Raw genomic sequence first — 21,561 nt, 5'->3', positions numbered from 1 at the left:
AGTGCTGTATATTAGGTACTATTAGTCCCATTTTACAGATGAAGAAACTGGAGTTCAAAGAGATGACCACTCGCTGAGGTAACCGTCAGGATGGGATGGAGCTGATATTTTAACTAGAGTGTGTATGATACCAAGCCCCACAAGCTGTCCACTGTATCACCTTCTAAAGTCCTGATAAACGAGATATAGTCCCTGTCCTCAAGAAGCACAGTCTTACATATAAGCACTTAACTATACTACAATATAATAGCAAGCACCGTGAGAGTGACATGAACAAGTTACTGAGAAAAGGAGAAGAAATGACTAAGTGTGAGTAGAGATGTACAAGAAAACTTCCCTGGGCTTCCCCGGTGGTGCAGCGGTTAAGAATCCGCCTGCCAATGCAGGTGACACGGGTTCCAGCCCTGGTCCGGGAAGATCCCACAGGCCGTGGAGCAACTAAGCCCGTATACTACAACTACTGAGCCTGCACTCTAGAGCCCACGAGCCACAACTACTGAGCCCGTGACCCACAACTAGGAGCCCCGAGCACCTAGAGCCCGTGCTCCGCAACAAGAGAAGCCACCGCAATGAGAAGCCTGCGCACTGCAACAAAGAGCAGCCCCCGCTCGCCACAACTAGAGAAAGCCCACGTGCAGCAACGAAGACCCAACATAGCCAAAAAAAAAAAAGAAAGAAAGAAAATAAATTTATAAAAGAAAAGAAAACTTCCCTGGTTCATGGCTTTTGTTCCCAGGGTCAAGCACTCAGTAGGTACTTATAAATATTTGTTGAATGAACACATAAGCTACTTTAAAAAAAAAAAGGCAAGAGACTAGGATTGGTTAATCAGATAGAGCCAGGGAAGATTATTCTAGGCAGAAGAAAAAGTGTGAGTGAAGTTAGGAAGCATGCAAGTATGTGGCGTATTTAGGAAGCTCCAAGGCCTTTAGCACGATGGAGTCCTTGGGTGCTGAGGAGCAGGGGCCTGAAGGTGAGCCTGGAAGGGTAGGTTGGGCCAGATGAACAAGCTTAAGTGTCGTGCTAAAGAATCTGGAGCAGCAAGAAGCTGCCACAGATCATTCAGTTGGATCTGAACTTTGGATGTTACCTCTAGAACCAGTGAGAAGGATGGATTGAAGCTGGGAGAGGCTAGAGATTAAGGAGTGCAGTACTCAGAGGTCCAGTCTCAGGGGCCAGACAGGCCCTGAGCCATCCTCACACTCTCCTTACCATTACTCCACGAGTAAGATAGAGAAGGTAGTAACTACTTTGGAGGGTGTGCTTTTGTTGCTTTTCTTTATCACTTTATCCATTTTTAACAGCAGGTATAATTTATGTATGGTAATATTAACCCCCTTTAGATGTACAGTCTGTAAGTTGTAACAAACTTACCCAGTCTTGTAACCAACACCATAATCAAGACAGAGGAGATTTCCGTCATCGCTAAAAGATTCTGTGCAATCTCTTCCCCCAAACTTAGCCCCTAGCAACAACTTTTCTGATTTCTGTTCCTATAGCTTTGTCTTTTCCAGAGTATTATGCAGAACCATATAAAATAGTGTATAGCCTTTGTGTATGCTTTCTTTCACTTAACATGAGGTTTTTAGATTCATCCATGTTGTTGCAGGTAAAAGTAGTTTGTTCCTTTTTGTTGTTGAGCAGTATTCCATTGTATGACTAGATCTCAAATTTTTAAAAAATGAATTCACCTTTGATGGACCTTTGGGTTGTTTCCAGCTCGGGGTGATTACATCTAAAACTGCTATAAACACACAGGGCTTTATGTGGGCATATGTTTTCATTTCTCTAGGAGTGGGATTTATGATTATATAATAAGTGTACACATAACTTTGTAAGAAACTGCCAAACTGTTTTCCAAAGTAGCAGTATCATTTTCCATTCCTAACAGCAGTGAATGGAAGTCCTAGGTGCTCTGCATCCTTGGCAGCACTTATTACTGTCAGTTGATTTTTTTAAAAAAACATTCTAATTGGTGTGGTTTGGTCTGCATTTTCCCAATGACTAATGATGTCAAACGTCTTATTTGCCATCCACATATCTTCTTTTGTCAAGCGTCTGTTTAAATCTTTTGCCCATTTTTTGAGTTGTTTGTTTTCTTATTATTCAGTTGTAAGACCTCTTTATATATTCTAGATGCAAATCCTTTAGCAGTACATGTTTTGCAAATGTTTTCTGCAGGTCTGTGGCTTGATTTTTCATTTTCCTTACAGTTTTTTTTGAAGAGCAGACATTCTTAATACTTATAAAGTCTAATTTATCATGTTTTTCTTTTATGGTTGGGCTTTTTGCTTCTATTCTATCTTTCCCTAATCCAAGGTTACAAGCTTCTTCTGAAAGTTTTAACGCTTTAAATTTTTAGTTTATGTCTCAACCATGGTGTGAGGAATGGCTCAAGGCTGATTTTTTTGCATATAAATATCCAATTGATTAATATGGTTTTTAAAAGAATGAAACAACCTAAGGTATGCTAAATGCCCAGTGCGTAGTCAACACAATCAGTATTAATCTTCTTTATCTCCAGATAATTATATCTCATCATTTTCCTGGCTATTCTGAGCAAGACTGGGGAGATGGCTCTGTCTGCCATCTGGGATGAATCTGCACATTCCCATCAGGGACTTCTTATAAAATTTAGAGGATCCATCTAATATTTAATTTTTTAAATTTAAGTCAGGACATGGCAGTGCTTACCTCCCTTATTATGAAGATTAGGTCCTAAAAAATCAAATTAAAATGCTTGCTAAAGACTGACCCTCTTCACGGACATCTGGAAGTAAGAATTCCCAAGCTATTCAGTTTTATTATTCAAATATAAAGATTGCTGCACACTGTCTATGTATGCAGAAATGCCTCTTTTCTTTTCAGTTTAAGAATTTGTGAAGACCTCTTGAATTTATTCAGGGGCTGACCATTTTCCCAAATCTATCTGCCTGCAATGTAGTTATAACACAGCCTATCCCACCGAGTAAGGTTTCTTAGGCTGCAGCTCTAAAGTCTGATCCTTAGCTGGAAAGAGAGGTCTCACTTCTAAGAATTCACAAAGTGTTCATGGAAGGACACACTGCTCTTTCTAGGAAATACTACATTATGTTTTCTCTTATTTGGGCGTTCGTCACTGCTGACGTAGCCAAGGAAAATCATAGAAGGGAATGGCTTATAAAAATATTCACAGTATACAGAGGGAAGGTGGGTGCTTTTATGCCAGATTTCTCCTTCGTCCACAGATGTGAACTGGGGCTCCTCCACGCAGGCTCTTTCCTACGTGAGTGCTTTAGACAATGCTCTGGAACTAACTACAGTGGAAGACCATGTGAAAAATTTCAGGTAAAACTGGCTTCTCAGGCATCCTGGTGTCATTTCACATTAGAAGTAGCTTTCCTCTATGGGAGACCAATGCACTAGTCACACGCTTTATGGATATATTCTAAGATAGGCAGTCTTACAGAACTGCCACATTTTCATGACAGCACCTCCTATGAATTAGTGCTTCTTTTCTTCTACTCTGAGCTGTGCCCACCCCCAGCTATAATCTCTCATAGTGCTGGCTGTCATCTTCCATGAACAGATAGAGAGGGGATCTCAGTGACATGCTTTCAGAGAGATGTCCCCAAATCCCTACACACATTAATCATTGTTGCTGTCTCCATTCAGCTCACGGCTTTGTGGCTTACTGAATTCCCTTAGGAGAAGTTACACTCTAAGTTCTTCATTAGTTATATCTTATTTTGAATGGAACCTCAAACCACAAGCTTTGAAAGGAGGGTGAAGGAAAATAACATGAAAATACTGGTTGGAGAAGGACTGGTTGTATTGGGGATTTGGGATAGGGTATTGTCCAGAGGAAAAAGGCAGGGGGAACCCAAGACTACCTTTTCCTTACTTTACATTTTTACTGTCACTAACTAAACTAAGAATACAAAGATGGCAAGATTCGCAGCAAGCCATGATGATTCAAGACTTCTAGTGAGAAACCCAAGAAACAGGAGAGCAGGTGTCCCATTTTGCCAAGGCTTCTGTACCAGCCCATTCCATTGGGGTGGTTCTGGGCTCACAGGCTTCTTGCCATGGCCAGTTCTCACATCTTCTCTTCTCCACTTCCAGGCCCCAGTGCATTGTCTTAACAGGGGGGCCCATGACAAGACCTGCTCTCTTGGATATAACTCACGCCTTCACCAAGAACAGTGGCCTTTGCATCTGCTGTGAAGTCTTTGTGGTAAGAGCCACTTCATCCCCTGAAGGTGCTTTTTCCTCCCTGCTCACTTGTGTTCTTTTACATGAGCCTAACACGTACACACAGTGATAGGAGAATGGCAAGGCAGTTTGGACAAGGACGCTTTTCCTTGATTCATATAGCAAGGACTAGCAAGGGCCCATGATCCTGAATTTAAATGAGTGGATAAAATGTGTTTCAGATTTCACAAGAGACCAACTAAAAGTGATAAATATTTCTAAATGATGGCCTTTGAGTCAAGAAAAAGAGAATTGGCTCAGAAATAAAATGAAAAGATTTGGGGTGATAACTGTCCCCAGAAATATGAAAGGATAGAATAAGCCAGAGAGCACTATTAAATAGATTAAATGATGAGGAGAGAGCCAGACAGAATGGCCTTAAATGAAAGCAAGTAGAATTTAGATTAAATATTTGGGGCTTCCCTGGTGGCGCAGTGGTTGAGAGTCCTCCTGCCGATGCAGGGGATGCGGGTTCGTGCCCCAGTCCGGGAAGATCCCACATGCCGCGGAGCGGCTGGGCCCGTGAGCCATGGCCGCTGAGCCTGTGCTCCGCAACGGGAGAGGCCACAACAGTGAGAGGCCCGCGTACCGCAAAAAAAAAAAAAAAAAAAAGGTTAAATATTTGGATAAACTTGATGACACTACAGATATCTAGGGAGTTAAACCAAGTTTTCCATGCCTTAGATAAATATTCAGAGCTGAATGAGTTCCTTTTTTGTTCAGGAAGTATGTGGTAGACTAATGATAACTTATTCATGGTTTTCCCAGGAGGTATTCAAAGTAGATGCTAGACATTTAACCATAATTATTGACCAATCATCAATCTATAAAGTGAGGAGAAAGCATTAAAATTATAACAAAATAATAAGTCTAAATTCTCCAAACCAGCTACTTCTACTTGTATTCAGACAGTGTGCTCTCACGTGCTCTCTCTCTGTGTGTATGTCTCCCTGTTTCTCTCTCTCTCTCATGCTCATATACCACTCAAAATCCTCAACAGTGCCAGTGTATTATTATTGTACTTACCTATTCTTCAAAGTATTTTCCTACAGTTTTTCTTATTTCAATCTACAAAACGGTCTAGTAAGGCAGAGAGGAAAAGAAGCCCTGTTCTCACTATACTGATTAGAAAAGCGAGATTCAGGAAAATTAAATTATGCACAGGGTCACATGACAAGAAAGTGACAGAGCCAGCATATCGGTCCAAGTCAACCAATTGTGCTCTGTGTTACAGCATGAGAAAGCCTTAGCAGACTTGTATCCCTGAGAGTGCTGTTAGAATCAGATACCACTCCCTAAACTTCCAATACTTGCCAGGGAATAGGGCTGTCAGGAGGCTACGTAACCCTGGGGCCAGCCGACTGTGCAATGATGCAGGGGTTAATTCACCACATGTCATCATGACCAGCACTTAAACATCTTTTTACACTTGGCAATACTCTAAATGCAATATGAAGCAAGATGGTCATATTCTCTTTCCTCTAAGTGCTTATATGATAGTAACTCAAACAATATAACTCAATGTAATAATCCCGTAGGCGGTAGAGGGAATCCTACTGACTACATAAGATTGACAGGTTAAGTAATGACCAACAGTGACTCCAGAGGATTTTTAAAAATCTTATCAAGCACCCTTCTCTCATCTTTGGTGCCCTGGATTAATGGATTTCATTTTGGCCAATAAAATACAGGAGCCAGGTTTGATGGAATAAGCAGTTTGCGGGGGTTTTTCTTCTCTAGCAATTTAGAGAAAACTTAGTTTAGCAGGCAATAAAATATCTTTAGGACAGGAGAAATGAACTTGGAGTATAAACAGTCATATATTAGCAAGGGAGAAAAGGTCTTTTTTATAGAGATGAGATATTACTTTAAATTAACCCTTTGCTGCTTTAACTGTAATAAAAAACAGTATGATTCTGGAATATCATTTCATGTGAAATAGGTACTTAGGTCTGTATCTCTAATGGCCCTGGTTGTTTGACATGTATATTGGACCACTTTATACATCACTGTGCTGGTCCCTCTGAGTAAGGCCCAAGAGCCTTGCTCCCAGGTGCTGAGGTTCTCTTGGGGACAGAAAATAGTTACTGTATCAGTTAATGACTTTCCAGTTAGCTACTCTCTGTGAGCTCCTGGGGCTGCAGATGCAGTCAGCATTTTTCAACTCCATGCTCAGTTGTCAATCATCTTTGCAAAGAAAGAGATGGAAGGGGATGTCGTGGAAGTTGACCTACCATTAAATTTTTTTTCCCAAGAGCATAGTGGTTGGTGGTTAGGCCAACCTTGTGGCAAAGGTTAAACGGTAACAATGATGTTGAGAGATAACAATTTAATTTTTAACTCTAGGAAGCTCATGCTTATGGACTTTTGAGACACACAGTCAAGTTCTAAATCACTGTTTTGCCACCTATTAGCTGTGAGTCCCTTGGGCCCATAATTTATTCTCCCTATGCCTCAATTTTCTCAGGTATAAAATGGGCATAATAATAATGATGATGATGATGATATGATGATGATAGCACCTACGTTTGTTACACAGTTGTGAAATCTGTAAGATAAGCTTTCTAGTAGTCAGCTCAGTGTCTGTCAAATAGTAAATGCTCAATTAATTTTAGTTGCTACTGTTGATAGTTATTATTATGGTATATTTTCGATATACCACGGTTAACATTTTCATTCTGAAAATATACCCCCTTCAACAGAAACCTAAAACACCCTCTCTTAGAGAAACCAGGTCAAAACTTTGGATCTTGGACTCTTAGGTATCCAATGGCTTGATCAGGACAGAATAGTGAGATACGCACTCCCACCCAAATAATCACCGAACAGCAGGCTCTGTGCTCCATCCCTCTGGTGAACTCCAGTTACTGTGAAGTGCTGACATGAAGTGCCATACACTACAAGGAAGAAGCAAGACTCAGAGCTCACTGGCGTTTCGATGCTGGTGGGTAGACAGAAAACATATGCCCCCAGCTGCCATTTCCTGCAAAGAGGCATTTTTAAAGGACTAGACATTGTAGCCCTGGAAGCTGCTGAAGTTGAAATTAAGAATTATTCTTTTGCTGGGCCCCAAGCCCGCACTACAGCCTTCCAACTATTCAACTAACTCTTACACTCACCCATCAGAGCCTCTTCCTACCTCTTGCCTTATTCTACTAAGCCTAAAGATTTCAAATGAGGGACCCCTCATCAGGACCAATTGGGGGATACTTTTTAAGGAATCCAGCTTGGTAACTTAAAATAATGTCTATTCTTCTCCTGTAAATTACCTTATAATAAGTCAGTGATACACTTATATCCCAGAAGCCTTTATATTCAACACGTAATTTTCTTTTTCTTGGGTGCCTCACTCCTCTCACCATATGAAGACTACGAATAGGATTCCACCTTCTAGCACCCCTTCGCATTTCTGAGCATAGCCAAGTTCAGTGGGTTCAGCAACAGGCAAATATTAAGTCAAGGGTTGTGAGCTCCACCAATTCTACCCTGTGTACCGTGGCTTAAAAAACACTGCCTTTCTTTGTCAGTTAGTTTCCTCCCTTATTCGTAGTAGCTGGAGAGATAGTAAAACCAATCATTGCAGATTACTTAGTTTGGACTTATGTACCCTTAATTCTTTGGGTACACTACATTCAGTTCTAAAAAATATGACACTGTCAGCTCATCAGGTGAAAAGGCATAGTGCTTCAGCAGTCACTCACTCATATACTTCTCAGTTTTGCATTTAAAGGAAGGTTTTTTTTTTTTTTAAATTAAAACAAATATACTTTAAAGACAGAAAGGTGGCCCAATTGATCTGGGATTTAAAATGCCAATCAGATAAAGTCATTATTGCCAGAAAATGCAACACTTACTTCTTTTCTAAATTTTGTCTTAAAACTGCAAAAGGCTTTCAAGTTTACGGTGGCATCTTTTATTAAGTACATTGTGTTGTGTTGGCTGAAAAATAAAGATTTGTTTTTTAGATTGCTTCTATTTTTTATTTTGAAGCGTTAAGAAAAATATTAGGGTGAATCATGTGAAATTTACATCTTTGGATGTCAAAAGCTGTTGAATATCGGCCATTTCATATGACGAAACTATAGTCAATAAAACAACACCCATATTCTACTTCTCCTAATTGACAACAGTTAGCATTTTTCTTAGATGCTTCCACTCACTTTGTAAATGAAATAAACCACTGCACATCAAGCTAAAGTCCCCTTTATAGCTGCTCAGCCCCAGGGATCTGTCTCCAAATGCAATGTTATCTGAGTTTGACTGATTTTCTTCTAGTCATTTCACCTATGTGTACCAAGATGTAGATCTATTTTGATTAATGTTTTCCTACTCATTAATATTCTTTAAACCTTGATTGTCCTGAATAACTTTTGAATAACTATTCAATAACCTTGAATAACTTTTGACCAGCTTCCTCATATAGATCCCCTTTTAACAAGATATCATCCTGTTACCCTTTCTCTCTCTCTCTCTCTCTCTTTTTTTTTGTTGGAAAATTTACAAAATATCTTAATAAAACCTAAAACTCTCTTTGAATTCAAAGAATCTCTTAAGAAAATTAGAAAATTCAGGTAAGACAACCAACTTTTAACTCTACGGCTTATGGAGGGCAGTTCAAGCATAGATAACCCAGGGAAAATAAAAATTTTCATTTTTTTTTTTCTATTGTCATCCTTCTTTTAATCTCAACTTTCACCTCCATCTAGAAGAAAATGCTTTTTTTAGATGAATTTATTCTCTTATAGTCATTAAGTCTCTGTCACGATGTTAATAAAATGATGACATGACAAAACATGGGAAGCACGAGGTGACCTATGACTGGGCACTAGGATGCATGCTGAGATGAAATATGCGCCCAATCAGAGAAGGAAACATTTTTTTCCCCACAGTTCCAGCCAGAGAGGCAAGGAAAGCAAAGCCAGAGCAATAAGACTCTGCACGTTTTAAAATATAAGACTTGGAAGGAACACTGCATTTGGCCCAAACTCCTCTATTTGATCCCAATAATAGTGGAAATCCTTTGCAAATTCTTTTTCATAATATTCATTTATTTGAAGCAGTGTCACGTCAGTTTCTTCTCCAGACTCAATAATTAGAATTCCTTTACCCCTTTCTCAATCGATGTCAAAGTTATAATACATACAAAAATTTTAGAGCTTCTTTGTTCACATCCTGAATTAATTTATATACTCATATTTTGGATCCTAACTGAGCTAATCTCTATAATATTTTAATTGGGTGGTTAAATTCATTTTTGTGACTATGATGTATTTGAATGTTGAATAATTATATTCCAGCGTGTCTTCCCTTTCTGTTAGTTTGCTTTTCCCATACTACATTTGTATTGTAGCCTTGCCTCACATTAATAAGTGTGCTACAAGGATATTATAATTGCTTTTAGCCAAGAGAGATTCTACGTGAAATATTTTTATGACGTCTCAATATGGCAAATTTAGGCATTAAAGTAAATCTCTCTGTCACATTAATGTTTAATTTGGATTTTTATAATACTAATAGATATGTATTAGACTATATTTATTGAAATAAATGCCAGTTTCCCCAGGGGTTCAAAGTCATTGTGGTACAACTCAATATACTCATAGTCTGATACCTTTCCTAGCTGTTGGTTATTCTTCTATGTCATGGTTGTTGTTACCATTCAGCTTCGTTGAATAAAATATTTCTTCTTTCCTTTGCAGTTGATAGTGTCTAGGATGACCAAGAAGGACTAGTGGTTGAAATGCATTGACAGTTAGAACCCTGAGCAAAATTTGATCTATAATGACATGTTTCCTCAGGCTAGGTCTTCTGGTTTAATAACTATCCTTCCTATGCCTTTACCTTCTCCATCTTCACTGGAGATTCTTATTTTTTAACTGCAATGTAAGTTATCCAAACTGTTTTGATATGTTGGTAAGTTCTAGAAAATATTCTGGTAAAAATAAGTACAAAAGGGCTTCCCTGGTGGCGCAGTGGTTGAGAGTCCACCTGCCGATGCAGGGGACACAGGTTCGTGCCCCGGTCCGGGAAGATCCCACATGACACGGAGCGGCTGGGCCCGTGAGCCATGGCCGCTGAGCCTGCACATCCGGAGCGCAAAAAAGAATCTGACCCAATTTAAACAAAATGTTAAAATGGAAGTGACCCCAGAGAATATTAGTGTTGTATAATAGACATATAATATGTGCCACAAATATAATTTAAAATTTTCTAGTAGCCAATTAAAAAAAGTAAAAACAGGTAAATGCAATGCATCCAGATTATTATCATTTCAATATACAATCAGTATAAAAGTATTAATGAGATATTTCACATACTTTTTTTCATACTAAGGCTTCAAAGTCCAGTGTATGTTTTACATTTCCAGTACCTCTCTGTATGGACTAGCCACATTTCAAATGCTCAATATCAACATGTGCATGAGGGCTAATCATACTAGACAGTGATGGCCTAGATAATTTTCTTATTGTTATAAATGTAGAGCCCACATTGAGAGAAAACAAATGGCATACCCAGGGTATCAGCTAGACAGTGCCAAGAGCCAGATCTAAACCCTACACTCCAGCTCCCAGTTGAGCACTCTTTCAGCTCTGTTGTAGAACAGACACAGTGGTGGAATAAGGTCTGGGACTTCAACAAGATTGTGAACACTCTTTTAATTATAATAAAAATCAACTTTGGATGAGCACTTACTATATTCCAGACATCATACTAGGTAGTTTATCATGACTGCTTGAGATGACCTTGCAGGATAGCTATTTGATCCCTGTTTCCAGAATAACTTATCAAAGCTCAGACATCATTAACTACCTCCAAGGTGGCCAAACTTAGAAGCCAGTTCTGTCTGACCACAGAACCTGATATCTTTTTCATACACACCACGCCCTTTCTCTCCAGGCCAAGACCCTCTAAGACTACAACTCCAAGCATGATCTGAGGACAAGCAGCACCTGTGTCATCTGGGAGTCTGTTAGAAATGCAGAATCTTAAGCCCCATTCCAGTCCTGCTCACTGCCTGTCACCAAGATCTGAGGTGGTTAGTAAGAAATCTAAGACAGTTCAGTAAAATACCAAATCTCTCTATGAACTGAAAGAACTTCCCAGAAAAATAGTACATTTGTACCTTTGTCAGGGACATGGTAGATAATCAGAAATACCTTTGGGATCGATTTGAAACATGCAAAGAATAGCGCTAGCTTGGACATTTAAGGAAGAAGAAACAGGAACAGAAATTTTAATTAAAATGAGTTTCCAGAACTCAAATCTTGGAATTATAAAATGCTTCACCTACCGCCGCAACACCTGCCTCCTTCTCTCTTAATCTGTTCTTCCTATGCCATAGGTATGTGAATTTCTAATCCCACCAACTTCATTGAGTAGTGGGAAATGTTAATTCGAATAGGAGTATGTCAACATTACACAGGGAAAAGTGGTACAAAGGCGTCTTCACCATACACGAAAAGCAATGAATGGGCCTAACAGAATTGTCAAGATGTGGTAGTTCCTGCCAGGATTTGCAGCTCACCATATTTTGGCTCCCAAGAGTGCTGTCGCATTTCTTGAAACTGGGCTCTAGCTGAGATTTCCTTGGTGTTCCTAAATGTGGCTCTCGCTTTTGAGTCGAAGGTTGATTGTGAATTTATCCTGAACTTCTTCAATCACATTTTCAGTATTTTTCTCACGTGCCATGATGCCCTCAGCTCTTTCTTTTGACATGAGGCAGTTAATTAAGTAGGCGCTAATACATCTAGACATTCTGCATGGAAACTGAAAACTGTGAGCAACCCAGGTCCTCTCCAGAAGGCTGAGTTTCTGTGAATCCTGTTTAGTGAGGTGTTTCCCCCTCTTTCCCATTTCTTAAGTCAATGGGGGCATTGCTGGCTATTTCTGTCCTTTAGAAAACAACAGCAGCGTGATGTATAATACCAGGGCTTCTAACCAATATTTGATTGTGTCATGCAGGGACCGCGCAAGCTGTGTGTTAAAGAGATGAACAGTGGCATGGCAAAAAAGCAGGCCTGGCTTATAAAAAACAAAATCAAGGCTTTTTATGCAGCAGTGGCAGCATATTGTTTCAGGGACGGTGTCCGAAGTCTCCTTCAGGTAAGGCTGGCATTGAGGGAATGAGTACAGAGGCAAAAGACAATTAGCACTCCGTTTTAATGAAGCTCCCAAATGGAATGGCTCCAGTAGGCAGACTAGCATCAGAGATCAATGCAGATGGTTAAGGAATTCATTTTGAATTCCTGGGGATAGGCAAAGCTAAAACAGAAGCAGAGAGGCTCTATTACAATGAACTAGGAGTGATTCACTGGAAATGGAAAATGAGGTTGCCTTTGGCCAACAGCATATATTCTGTCCCCATACTTATTGAAATGCAAATTTGTTCTGATCGTTGACATTCAAGATCCTATTAAAACTTCAAACTATTTTTACATCTCATACTGAATATAGCAATGCTCAAGTCAGGCATTCTTTTCCTTTTTTCTTTTGCAAATGGTGTGAGGGCAGCTGCAAGACTGGACTAAATAAATTCCTGGTGATCCCAGGCATAAAATCTCCCTCTCCTCCTAAATTATTTCCAGAATGTTAAATAAAATGTAATAATATCTGTGGTTCAACACTAAAGCCCACAGTCCTTCCATCTTTTCTCCCTTATTCTTCCCTTTTTTCCTCACCTTCTATAATAAATATATAGAGTCCTTCCCTAGTTCTGATTTTCATAATTTAGAATGCCAGGGAATCCTAAAACAATCCAAGAGAAACTCAGAATTATAGGGCTTGGCTTTCTAATAATTTGGGCTTTAGTATGGTTGGAAAAACCTGATTCTACATATACTAAATGATGTATTTAGGTTTTAGAATTGCCACCTACAGGAGTGTCAAAATTCAGGATTGCTTCCAGGTAACTCTGATGGCTTATACAGGCAAGAGAGAAAACATGTTGATTAAATTGTAATATTTTGGAGAGTAGAAGTGTTTGGTGCATTTCTGTCTGCAGAGAAACCATTTCTGAAAGATCCAGTACCCCCATGAGTCTCTTTTCATCTGTTTTTAATTTGATAAACCACAGAAATAGGTGTCATTGCAAGATGCTGATTTTTCTTTCAGTAGTGAGTTACTTTTCAGTAGCTCTTTGGTTAAATACGTTGGGAAGGTTACACATTTAATGTAAAATTATCATGTAAGATTAGTAAAATAATAAATTTCAACTAGTAATGAGAGGACAGACACAAAATAAGAAGAGGGAGTGAAAGGACATTGGTATGGAAAACAATTCGTGTGCTAATCCAGAAGAAACTGTAAAAAATTTCGACAGTGCATAAAGCTTGTTCACCTGAATTTCTTCAAAGAAAAATGGTGGAGCACAGAGGGGTCATGACAAAAAGGGCAGGACAGAGTGGCATTAAAGGGAAGCACCGACAACTACAGCATTTTGAATAAAGAAATTATGGCATGAATGACCACATCCCCAAACTGCAGTCATGGAAAAGACTACATCCATACTGCCGTGCACCTGCCAGGGGCCAGATGACAGCTCTAAGAGGAGCTGTTCTGCTACCTGTACATTTCTAAGGGCAATACACCAAATGTGGTGGAGGCAAAGTTTATTTCAGGAACCATCCATCAATGCCGATCTCTTTCCACTTGCTACTGTCCCCTCTAAAATACCCCCCCTCTGATCATGTTTCACTTTTCCCATAACCCAGAATATCCTTCCTTCACTTCCACTGCTCTCCCTACCTTTACTTGTCAACATCTAACCAACCTGCAAGATCCAAAACAAATGCCACCTCTCCCATGAAACCATTCATGAATCCCTAGCTGGAATTCAAATTTTCTTCCTTTATGCTTCCATATGATTTCCTACCGCATTTGCACTTGAATTATAATTATTATATATCTCATCATCTCAACCTTATTCTTAGCTCCTTCAGGCCCAAGAATATGCCTCACTACTCTCTCACAGCACCTAACACAGCACTTTGCAATTAATAGGTGTTCAGTAATATTGCCGGATTAAATTTAATTAACTGGAAGCCGTATTCTGTCATCTAATGCGGGGAATGAAACTTCTGATATGGAAGATGGCTATTCATGATACTGTCATGTAAGACATTTAGGTTCTGGAAACATAGTTCAGTTATTCTTCAATAAATAATGTAAGTAGAAGTTTCAGCGATCCTTCTATATAAGAATTTTCCAAACATGGATTTTATTGCTAATGACATTATGGATATAGCAGGTGGAAATGAGCTTTGAACCACGAAGTTACAACACGCGTGCCAACAGTAAGCCGATCCTCACTTGACTTTAAATTATTGAACCATTTTAATGAGTGTATCAGAAGAAATGCAAATGACTGCTAATTTAGAAAAGCTTCATTTCTGTCATCTAAAATCCATTTATGGCTGAGATGATTTAGAACTAATCTTTCTATTTTATGCTTGAGTACAGGCATGAAGGACATGCACTAAAATGTAATCTAATCTTCAGAACATTACTTCAGTGCTCTTTTGGACATTCTTTTTCACTTGCAGTGGTAGTTTCCTGGCCTGGTAAGGATTGCCCATGTGTTTATCTCCTCTGTTTAGGCCTCAGGCTTAGGAAGAATGAAACCAAACACTCTGGTGATTGGATATAAAAAAAACTGGAGGAAGGCTCCCCTGACAGAGATTGAAAACTACGTGGGAATCATACAGTAAGTGATGGCTTTCAAGACGTGCTCTTGCTCATAAAGCACTAACCAGGGCAGTACATAACTGACACTGTTGTACAGAATAAATTGCCTGAGAAGAAGACATTCCCCTGGTACTCTGAATTCTTCACCAAAGTGAGAAAACACTGCCAATATAATAGAACTTGAGGGGATCACAGCATCAGAGGAGGCAGGGTTGGGGAAATTTGGTGTCAAAGAAAAAGGTAAATATTAAGAGTTACAATCTTAAAACCTATTTATAAGAGCAAAAGCAGAGGACAGCTAGGTAAGGAAGGAACTGTTCTTTCAAAACACTTGATCTTTGGTTGACTGGTGTGCTCAATTCAGTCGTTGTCTTAACCTGAGCCTCGGATAATGAGTTCACCACCCCAGAGCCTCAGCTCTCCCTTCGCTGATGTAGCAGTGTTGGTTTATAGACAGAAAGTGAGTTTTAAAAGGTATGTGACATCTAATATCTAAAAATTGAAGAAGTCTTGGGAAAGGGATAATAATGATAATCCTTAAAAGACTAGCCAGTGCCAGGCTAATGTCCTTAACGTGAATTATCCCACTGAATTCTCACAAGAAGCGTTTGAAGTAAGTACTTCAAATGGTAAGTACTGTTCCCATTTTTAAAGTAGACATTAAAAATTAAGTAAAATGCAGAAAATGACAGAGTTTTATAAGTGACAAGGCTGGAATTCTGACCCAGGACCAACTGAATTCAAAGTTTAAACTAATGATCCCAATGCTATGCGACCTCCAAAAGTATATAAATACACAAAGTATTACCTGGCTTGGTTCCTTCTTTTGAGTAAGAGAAAACAAATTCTACACATACAGAGAAGCTCAGGGGGTCCTCAGTGACCATTCTAGAAAATTGAGCCTTTCTTCCAGGCCTGAACATACTTAACCAGCTTTGTCTCAAGGGGAACAACGTTAGCTACCCCTAACAGCCGTCTTTTGTGTCAACAGCTCTGAAAATGGAAGATTTCCTCTGTCTGGGTTCTGACTTCGCTCTGATTTCATACCACAGGGCGGAGAATGTGCTGAGAGGTCTGGCTGCACTTAAAAGTCCATAATACACAGGAAAGAAATCCTCATCCCTGCAAAGCAAGCATATACACAGTGCTCCTTATACTAGGATCTGTCCTCCGGCCCCTGCTAGAATGAGCATCACATTTACCATTATCTGGGGGAGATTTAGGGAACATAACAAAAGGATTCTAATATTAGTCCTATCAAAAAGAAGCATAAGAAAATAATTTTCATCTTCTGAAATTATATGCATTACTGACCAAACAAACATTCACTTAACAGTCCTCTTAACCTGGGGAGCCCATGTATTAAATGTATCCTCCTGAATTGTGTTCCCTAAACATATAAAGGCTGGATGCCACGTGCTGCTATCTGGCTCCTGCTGGTGCTCTAAGTTCAGTAGGTTAAGGCTAAACCAGGTGATCAGGGACAGAATTTTGCCAGGCTTAGCAAACAGCATTTTGACATATTTTAAATCACAGTCAGTTGCTGACTAGACATTCTTAGAAATGGATTAGATCCACACTCTGTCATCCAGATTCTTCAGTAAAATGTTGTCCTCACCTTTGGGAACAAAAAAGGGTGGAGCAAATAGGAAGAAATACGTGAATCTTCAGTCAAAGAGTCCATCAGTTGATACAAAATTATTTGAGTTCGTCTTCCAAACTCCCTACCATCCAAAACATTCTAAAAATTCAAAGGACCAAAATAATCAAACCCAGTAATACCAAGCTGAGGAGACTTCTGGCTTTTGTACCAAATTAATGATTGGTCTTCTTGGTAATTAAGTTCAGTGTTAAGGTGGCTCAAATTTGTAACAGTATAAAACTTAGCTGGTTTGGTGAAGCTAAGTGACTTTATTACGACAGCACTGGGGTCAATACAGAAGGAAGACAATCAGACATCCATGTTGTATTTCCCTTTCTAACTTTTTCGTTCTGTTCTGTTTTATGATGTAAAGCACAGTATTAGTATTAACATAAAGGGGTATCACTACAATAGTACAATATTTTACCATTTTTCTTTGACTAAAAGATTTTAAATTTCTGTAATATTAAGTATGGTTTAATTTTAATTAAAATAATTGTATTAGTTTCCATGGGCTGCCATTAAAAATTACCTCAAACTTAATGACTTAAAACACAAATGTGTTAGCTTACAAATACATAGGTTAAAAGTCTGAGACTCAGAAAGAGAAAGACAAATACCGTATGATATCACCTATATGTGGAATCTAAAATATGATACAAATGAATGTATTTACAAAACAGACAGACTCATGGACTTAGAAAACAAACTTAGGTTTACCAAAGGGGAAAGGGGGTGAGGGAGGGATAAATTAGGAGTTTGGTACTAGTAGATACAAACTACTATCTATAAAATAGATAAACAACAAGGTCCTGCTGGATAGCACAGGGAACTATATTCAATATCCTCTAATAAACCATAATGGAAAAGAATATGAAAAAGAATATATATATAACTGAATCACTTTGCTGTACACCAGAAACAAATAAAGCATCGTAAATCAACTATACTTCAATTTTAAAAAAAAGCTCAGACACTAACTTCCTGAGCTGGAATCAAGGTGTGGGCTGAGCTGTTTTCCCTTCTGGAGGCTCTAAGAGAGAATTCCTGGGCTTGCCTTTTCTAGGTTCTAGAGGCTGCCCACTGCTCATGGCCCCTGCCTCCATCCGCAAAGCTCTTGACGGGTCAAGTCCTTCTCACACCACATTATTCTGACCTCCTCTTCTGCCTCCCAATTTCACTTTTAAGGACCCTTGTGATTACACTGGGCCCATCCACATTATCCAGGATAGTCTCCCCATCTCATGGTCCCTAACCTAATCACACCTGCAAAGTCCTTTTTGCCATGTAAAGTAACATATTCATAGGTTCCAGGGATTAGAATGTGGATGCCTTTGGGGATCCACAATTATTCTGCCTAACGCAGAACCCAGATATTTTTTGTGGAACACACTATTTTTTATAATCAAGGACACCTCAAACAAGATTTATCTAAAATTTACCTTGTGGCACTTTTGCTAGAATGGATCTATTTTTTTAAGTGAAGTTCACTTACGGTTCAAATTTTGAATGGATATTCATATTATACTGAACTTATATCACTATTTGAAAATTCAGGTCTACTTTGGCTAGAGACTTGTTTGCATATCGTGAGGCAATCACAAACTGCACTGTTTCTGGGAAAGGACAACCAAATGGAAAGGTTCCTTGGGCTTCGTTCAATCCATAAACGATTGAACAAAGGAACTCCCAAGGAGAATATTTCAAATGAACTCAAAGTATTAATCAGTTTGCCCAATATTTAAGGGCAAAGAAAAAATGTTCTGCGAGAACACAGTTAAAAGAGCAAGGCTTTCTTTCCCTCCTAGATAATCTAATTCCATTGGGCTGGGTTTAGAGAAGGCACAACTGCCAATTTCAACAGGATAGAGTTGCCATGAAAAAGTGTTGCTTTAAATGGTCTCTCCAAAGTCAATGATAATAGTTCCCTAGAGGAACTGGAGACATTTTTAACTGGGAACTTGATGTCCAAAACGTTGGAGGATTCCTCCTCAATGGGTAAGATGTTTGACCGATAATTTCAAAGGTTCTGTGCAGCCTTGAAACTTCTGTTCTAAATATTTCAGCTATGGTTTTGTTTACATTAGAAAAGAATCAAGTATTTTAAATAATCAAAATTCTAATCTTAATCAAAATTCTAGTTGACAGTATTGTTTGAATAAGAGTTAGTTATCTTTACTCAAAATACATTTTTAAAAGACATCAAGGGAAAACAAACAGAAAAGGCTATCAGCTCCTGGCTGTGTTTGAAGGTGAATTTTTGGAGTTTAATTACACTAAAATCCTAGAAGCAAGTTCAGTATTAGCCCAAATCTTGAGGATTAAAGGAGTCATTTAAATCACTAACCATTTTGCTTCCACTTTCAGTGATGCGTTTGATTTTGAGATTGGTGTTGTCATAGTCAGAATCAGCCAAGGGTTTGACATCTCCCAGGTTCTTCAGGTGCAAGGTATGTATTTTCTTTATTCAACCAATAGGTATTCATTCAGCACCTACTCCCTGCCTGGCATTGTTCTAGGTTCTGGGGATAGCACAGTACCCAATACAGACAAAACCCCCAACGGTGCAGCTCACGTTCTTGTGCTGACACGAGGTGTGTACACTTTCCCCGTGTTTTCCTCATTGCTAATGCAAGTGGCCTTTGTCCTGCTAACCAAAAATACAGAATAATTCAGGGCAGATATCAGTTATTCTTCTCGTCACAAAACCACAAAGCTAGCATCACTAAAAATAAATACCTTTGGTAAAATAAACTGCCAAATTGATTTTTGCAAGATGTTTCAGAAAATGAAGATTCTTTCCTCAGAAAACCATGTACTTTGTTTTTAAGAGTCTCTGATCTGGTTTGTAGCTAACATGGAAATGAGTCTGAATGTATCACGCTGTGAATCACCAATCTAAGTCAGAGGCCGAAACGCTAATTCAGTTTAGTGATTCTGCTTTTTTCCCTGTAGAGGATTCCATATACTACTTGTTTAGTCTTAGAGTTTAAACACATCCTCTCGTGTATGGAGTGAAGGACACACCTAAAGAGTCGCTAAAATATTAAGATAGAACTCTAATCCATTACTTATCTCTTTAGCTAAACTTCACAATAGAGTCCACTGACAACATGACACTAAAACAGAAGGTACCTCTTGTGTACCAGGCATGGTGTCTATGTCAGTGCTAGGTAGACTGAGACTAATAAGAGTCTGTAATCTCAAGACACTCACAGCCCCATGATGAAAATGGGTGTACTGTTAGTGTGATAATAGGGTATTATGGGAAGGAGAAAAGGGGCACTTAACTCCGAAAGGCTTCCTGGAGGAAATTACCTTTGATTTTAGATCTAGCGGATGAGAAGGAGTTAACCAGGCAATGTTGGGAGAGAAAAAAATGAGAGTTTGATCAACAGCATTCCTGGCAAAGAGGAGAGCATTAGCAAAAGTGTGAAGACACAGGAATATGGAGGAATGGGGTATATGGGCAACCGAAAGCAGATTTGTGTAACTGAAGTGAAAAGTATGGGGCTTCCCTGGTGGCGCAGTGGTTAAGAATCCGCCTGCCAATGCAGGGGACACAGGTTCCAGCCTTGGTCCGGGAAGCCCCCTTAAAAAAAAAAAAAAAGTATGAAGCAGACAATAGTGAAATGAAGCTGCTGATGTAAGATCCTGAAAAAGGCTCATCTGTCATATTAAAAATTGTGAGCCATATTCTATAGACAATGAGGAACTGCTGAAGAGATTTAAGTGAGGGAATAATATGGTGAAATTTGAGTTTTAGAGCTCATACTCTTTCAGTTACATGAGGCACGGACGTGAAGAGGACTAGAATAGAGACAGAAACACAAGCCAAAAAGATTTTTGTAATAATCAAAGCCACAGAAGGTGACAGCCTGGACTAGAGCAGCCTCTCTCAGGGGATGGAGAAAAAAGGACAGAGTACTTTGGAGGTACAAAGAGCAGCATTTTAGGTTTGATAGGATGTGTGGAATATGGGAGAGGGAGAAGTGAAAAAATATTCCTTGGCTGACAATGAATGGTGGTGCTACCAATGGAAATGGGAAACACAAGAGGAAGAGCAGGTTTAATGAAGAGATGTCTGGTTCAGTTTTAAACAAGGTCCTGTGGGAAATCCTACCAGAACTGTCCAATAGGCATTTAGACAGTCCTGGTCTTGAAGGAGAAATCTGAGCTGGAGATGTCGATTTAGATGTTTTGGGTCAAACTGTGTCCTCCAGAATTCGTATGTTGTGGTCCTAACCTCAGAATGTGACTGTATTTAGAGACAGGGCCTTTAAAGAAGTAAGTAAGGTAAAATGAGATCAGTAGGTTTGGTCCTAATCCCATATGAATGGAGTCCTTATGAAAAGAGGAGATAGGACACAGACAAGCACAGAGGAAAGATCATGTGAAGACAAAGGGAGAAGATGGCCATCTACAAACCAAGGAGAGAGGCCTCAGAATGAAACCAACCCTGCCAACACCTTGACATTGGACTTCTAGTCTCCAGAACTGCAAGAAAATAAATTTTGGTTGTGTTCTGTCCAGTCTATGGTATGTGTTATGACAGCCCCACCAAAATTAATACAAGAGACATCATAATTAAGGTGAAAATTGAAACTGTGACACTGGAAAATATAACCCCCAAAGTGTGTACAGTCAAGAGCCCCAAGGCACAGGAAAAGGGTCCCCAAGGAGGAGCAGGGAAGGGGTGGCCAGAAAAGTAAAGGAACCAGGAGTCTGTGTTGTCATGGAAGTCTTGGGAGCAGAGTGCTCAGAATGACAAGAATCATCAGCATTGTCAAATACAGCAAAAAATACCAGTAAAAGTGCAAATGAAATATAATCGACATGGCACAGATAATCTCAGAACAATTTCTGTAGAGCAGTGTTGACAGAATCCCGAATGCAGCAGGTTAAGGAGAGAATATGCGATGATGAGGCAGAGAATGTGGATGTGGCCCACCATGTGAGAAGTCTGGAAGTTAAGGAGAGGAATGAGTTTGAGGAGGGTTACT

General features: G+C 39.3%; 1 protein-coding gene and 1 long non-coding RNA gene across 3 annotated transcripts in view; one reads left to right on the top strand and one right to left on the bottom strand.

Annotated features, from left to right (window-relative positions):
* Positions 1-21,561, bottom strand: part of LOC112396518 (uncharacterized) — an 80,754-nt gene that overhangs the window by 13,583 nt on the left and 45,610 nt on the right. The gene's annotated exons all lie outside the window — the stretch shown is intronic.
* SLC12A1 (solute carrier family 12 member 1) overlaps positions 1-21,561 on the top strand; it is a 91,797-nt gene that overhangs the window by 47,436 nt on the left and 22,800 nt on the right. Inside the window, exons 18-22 of the mRNA XM_024740284.1 lie at positions 3,228-3,327; positions 4,105-4,216; positions 12,196-12,336; positions 14,829-14,935; positions 18,926-19,008. Coding sequence (XP_024596052.1) covers positions 3,228-3,327; positions 4,105-4,216; positions 12,196-12,336; positions 14,829-14,935; positions 18,926-19,008 — 543 coding nt within the window. The remainder of the gene's footprint in view (positions 1-3,227; positions 3,328-4,104; positions 4,217-12,195; positions 12,337-14,828; positions 14,936-18,925; positions 19,009-21,561) is intronic.

Source organism: Neophocaena asiaeorientalis, unplaced genomic scaffold (assembly GCF_003031525.2).
Source record: "Neophocaena asiaeorientalis asiaeorientalis breed wild unplaced genomic scaffold, Neophocaena_asiaeorientalis_V1.1 scaffold122, whole genome shotgun sequence".
NCBI classification, from domain to species: Eukaryota; Metazoa; Chordata; class Mammalia; order Artiodactyla; family Phocoenidae; genus Neophocaena; species Neophocaena asiaeorientalis.
Note: the sequence above shows the minus strand (reverse complement) of the source record. Positions and strands in the feature narration are given on the sequence as shown.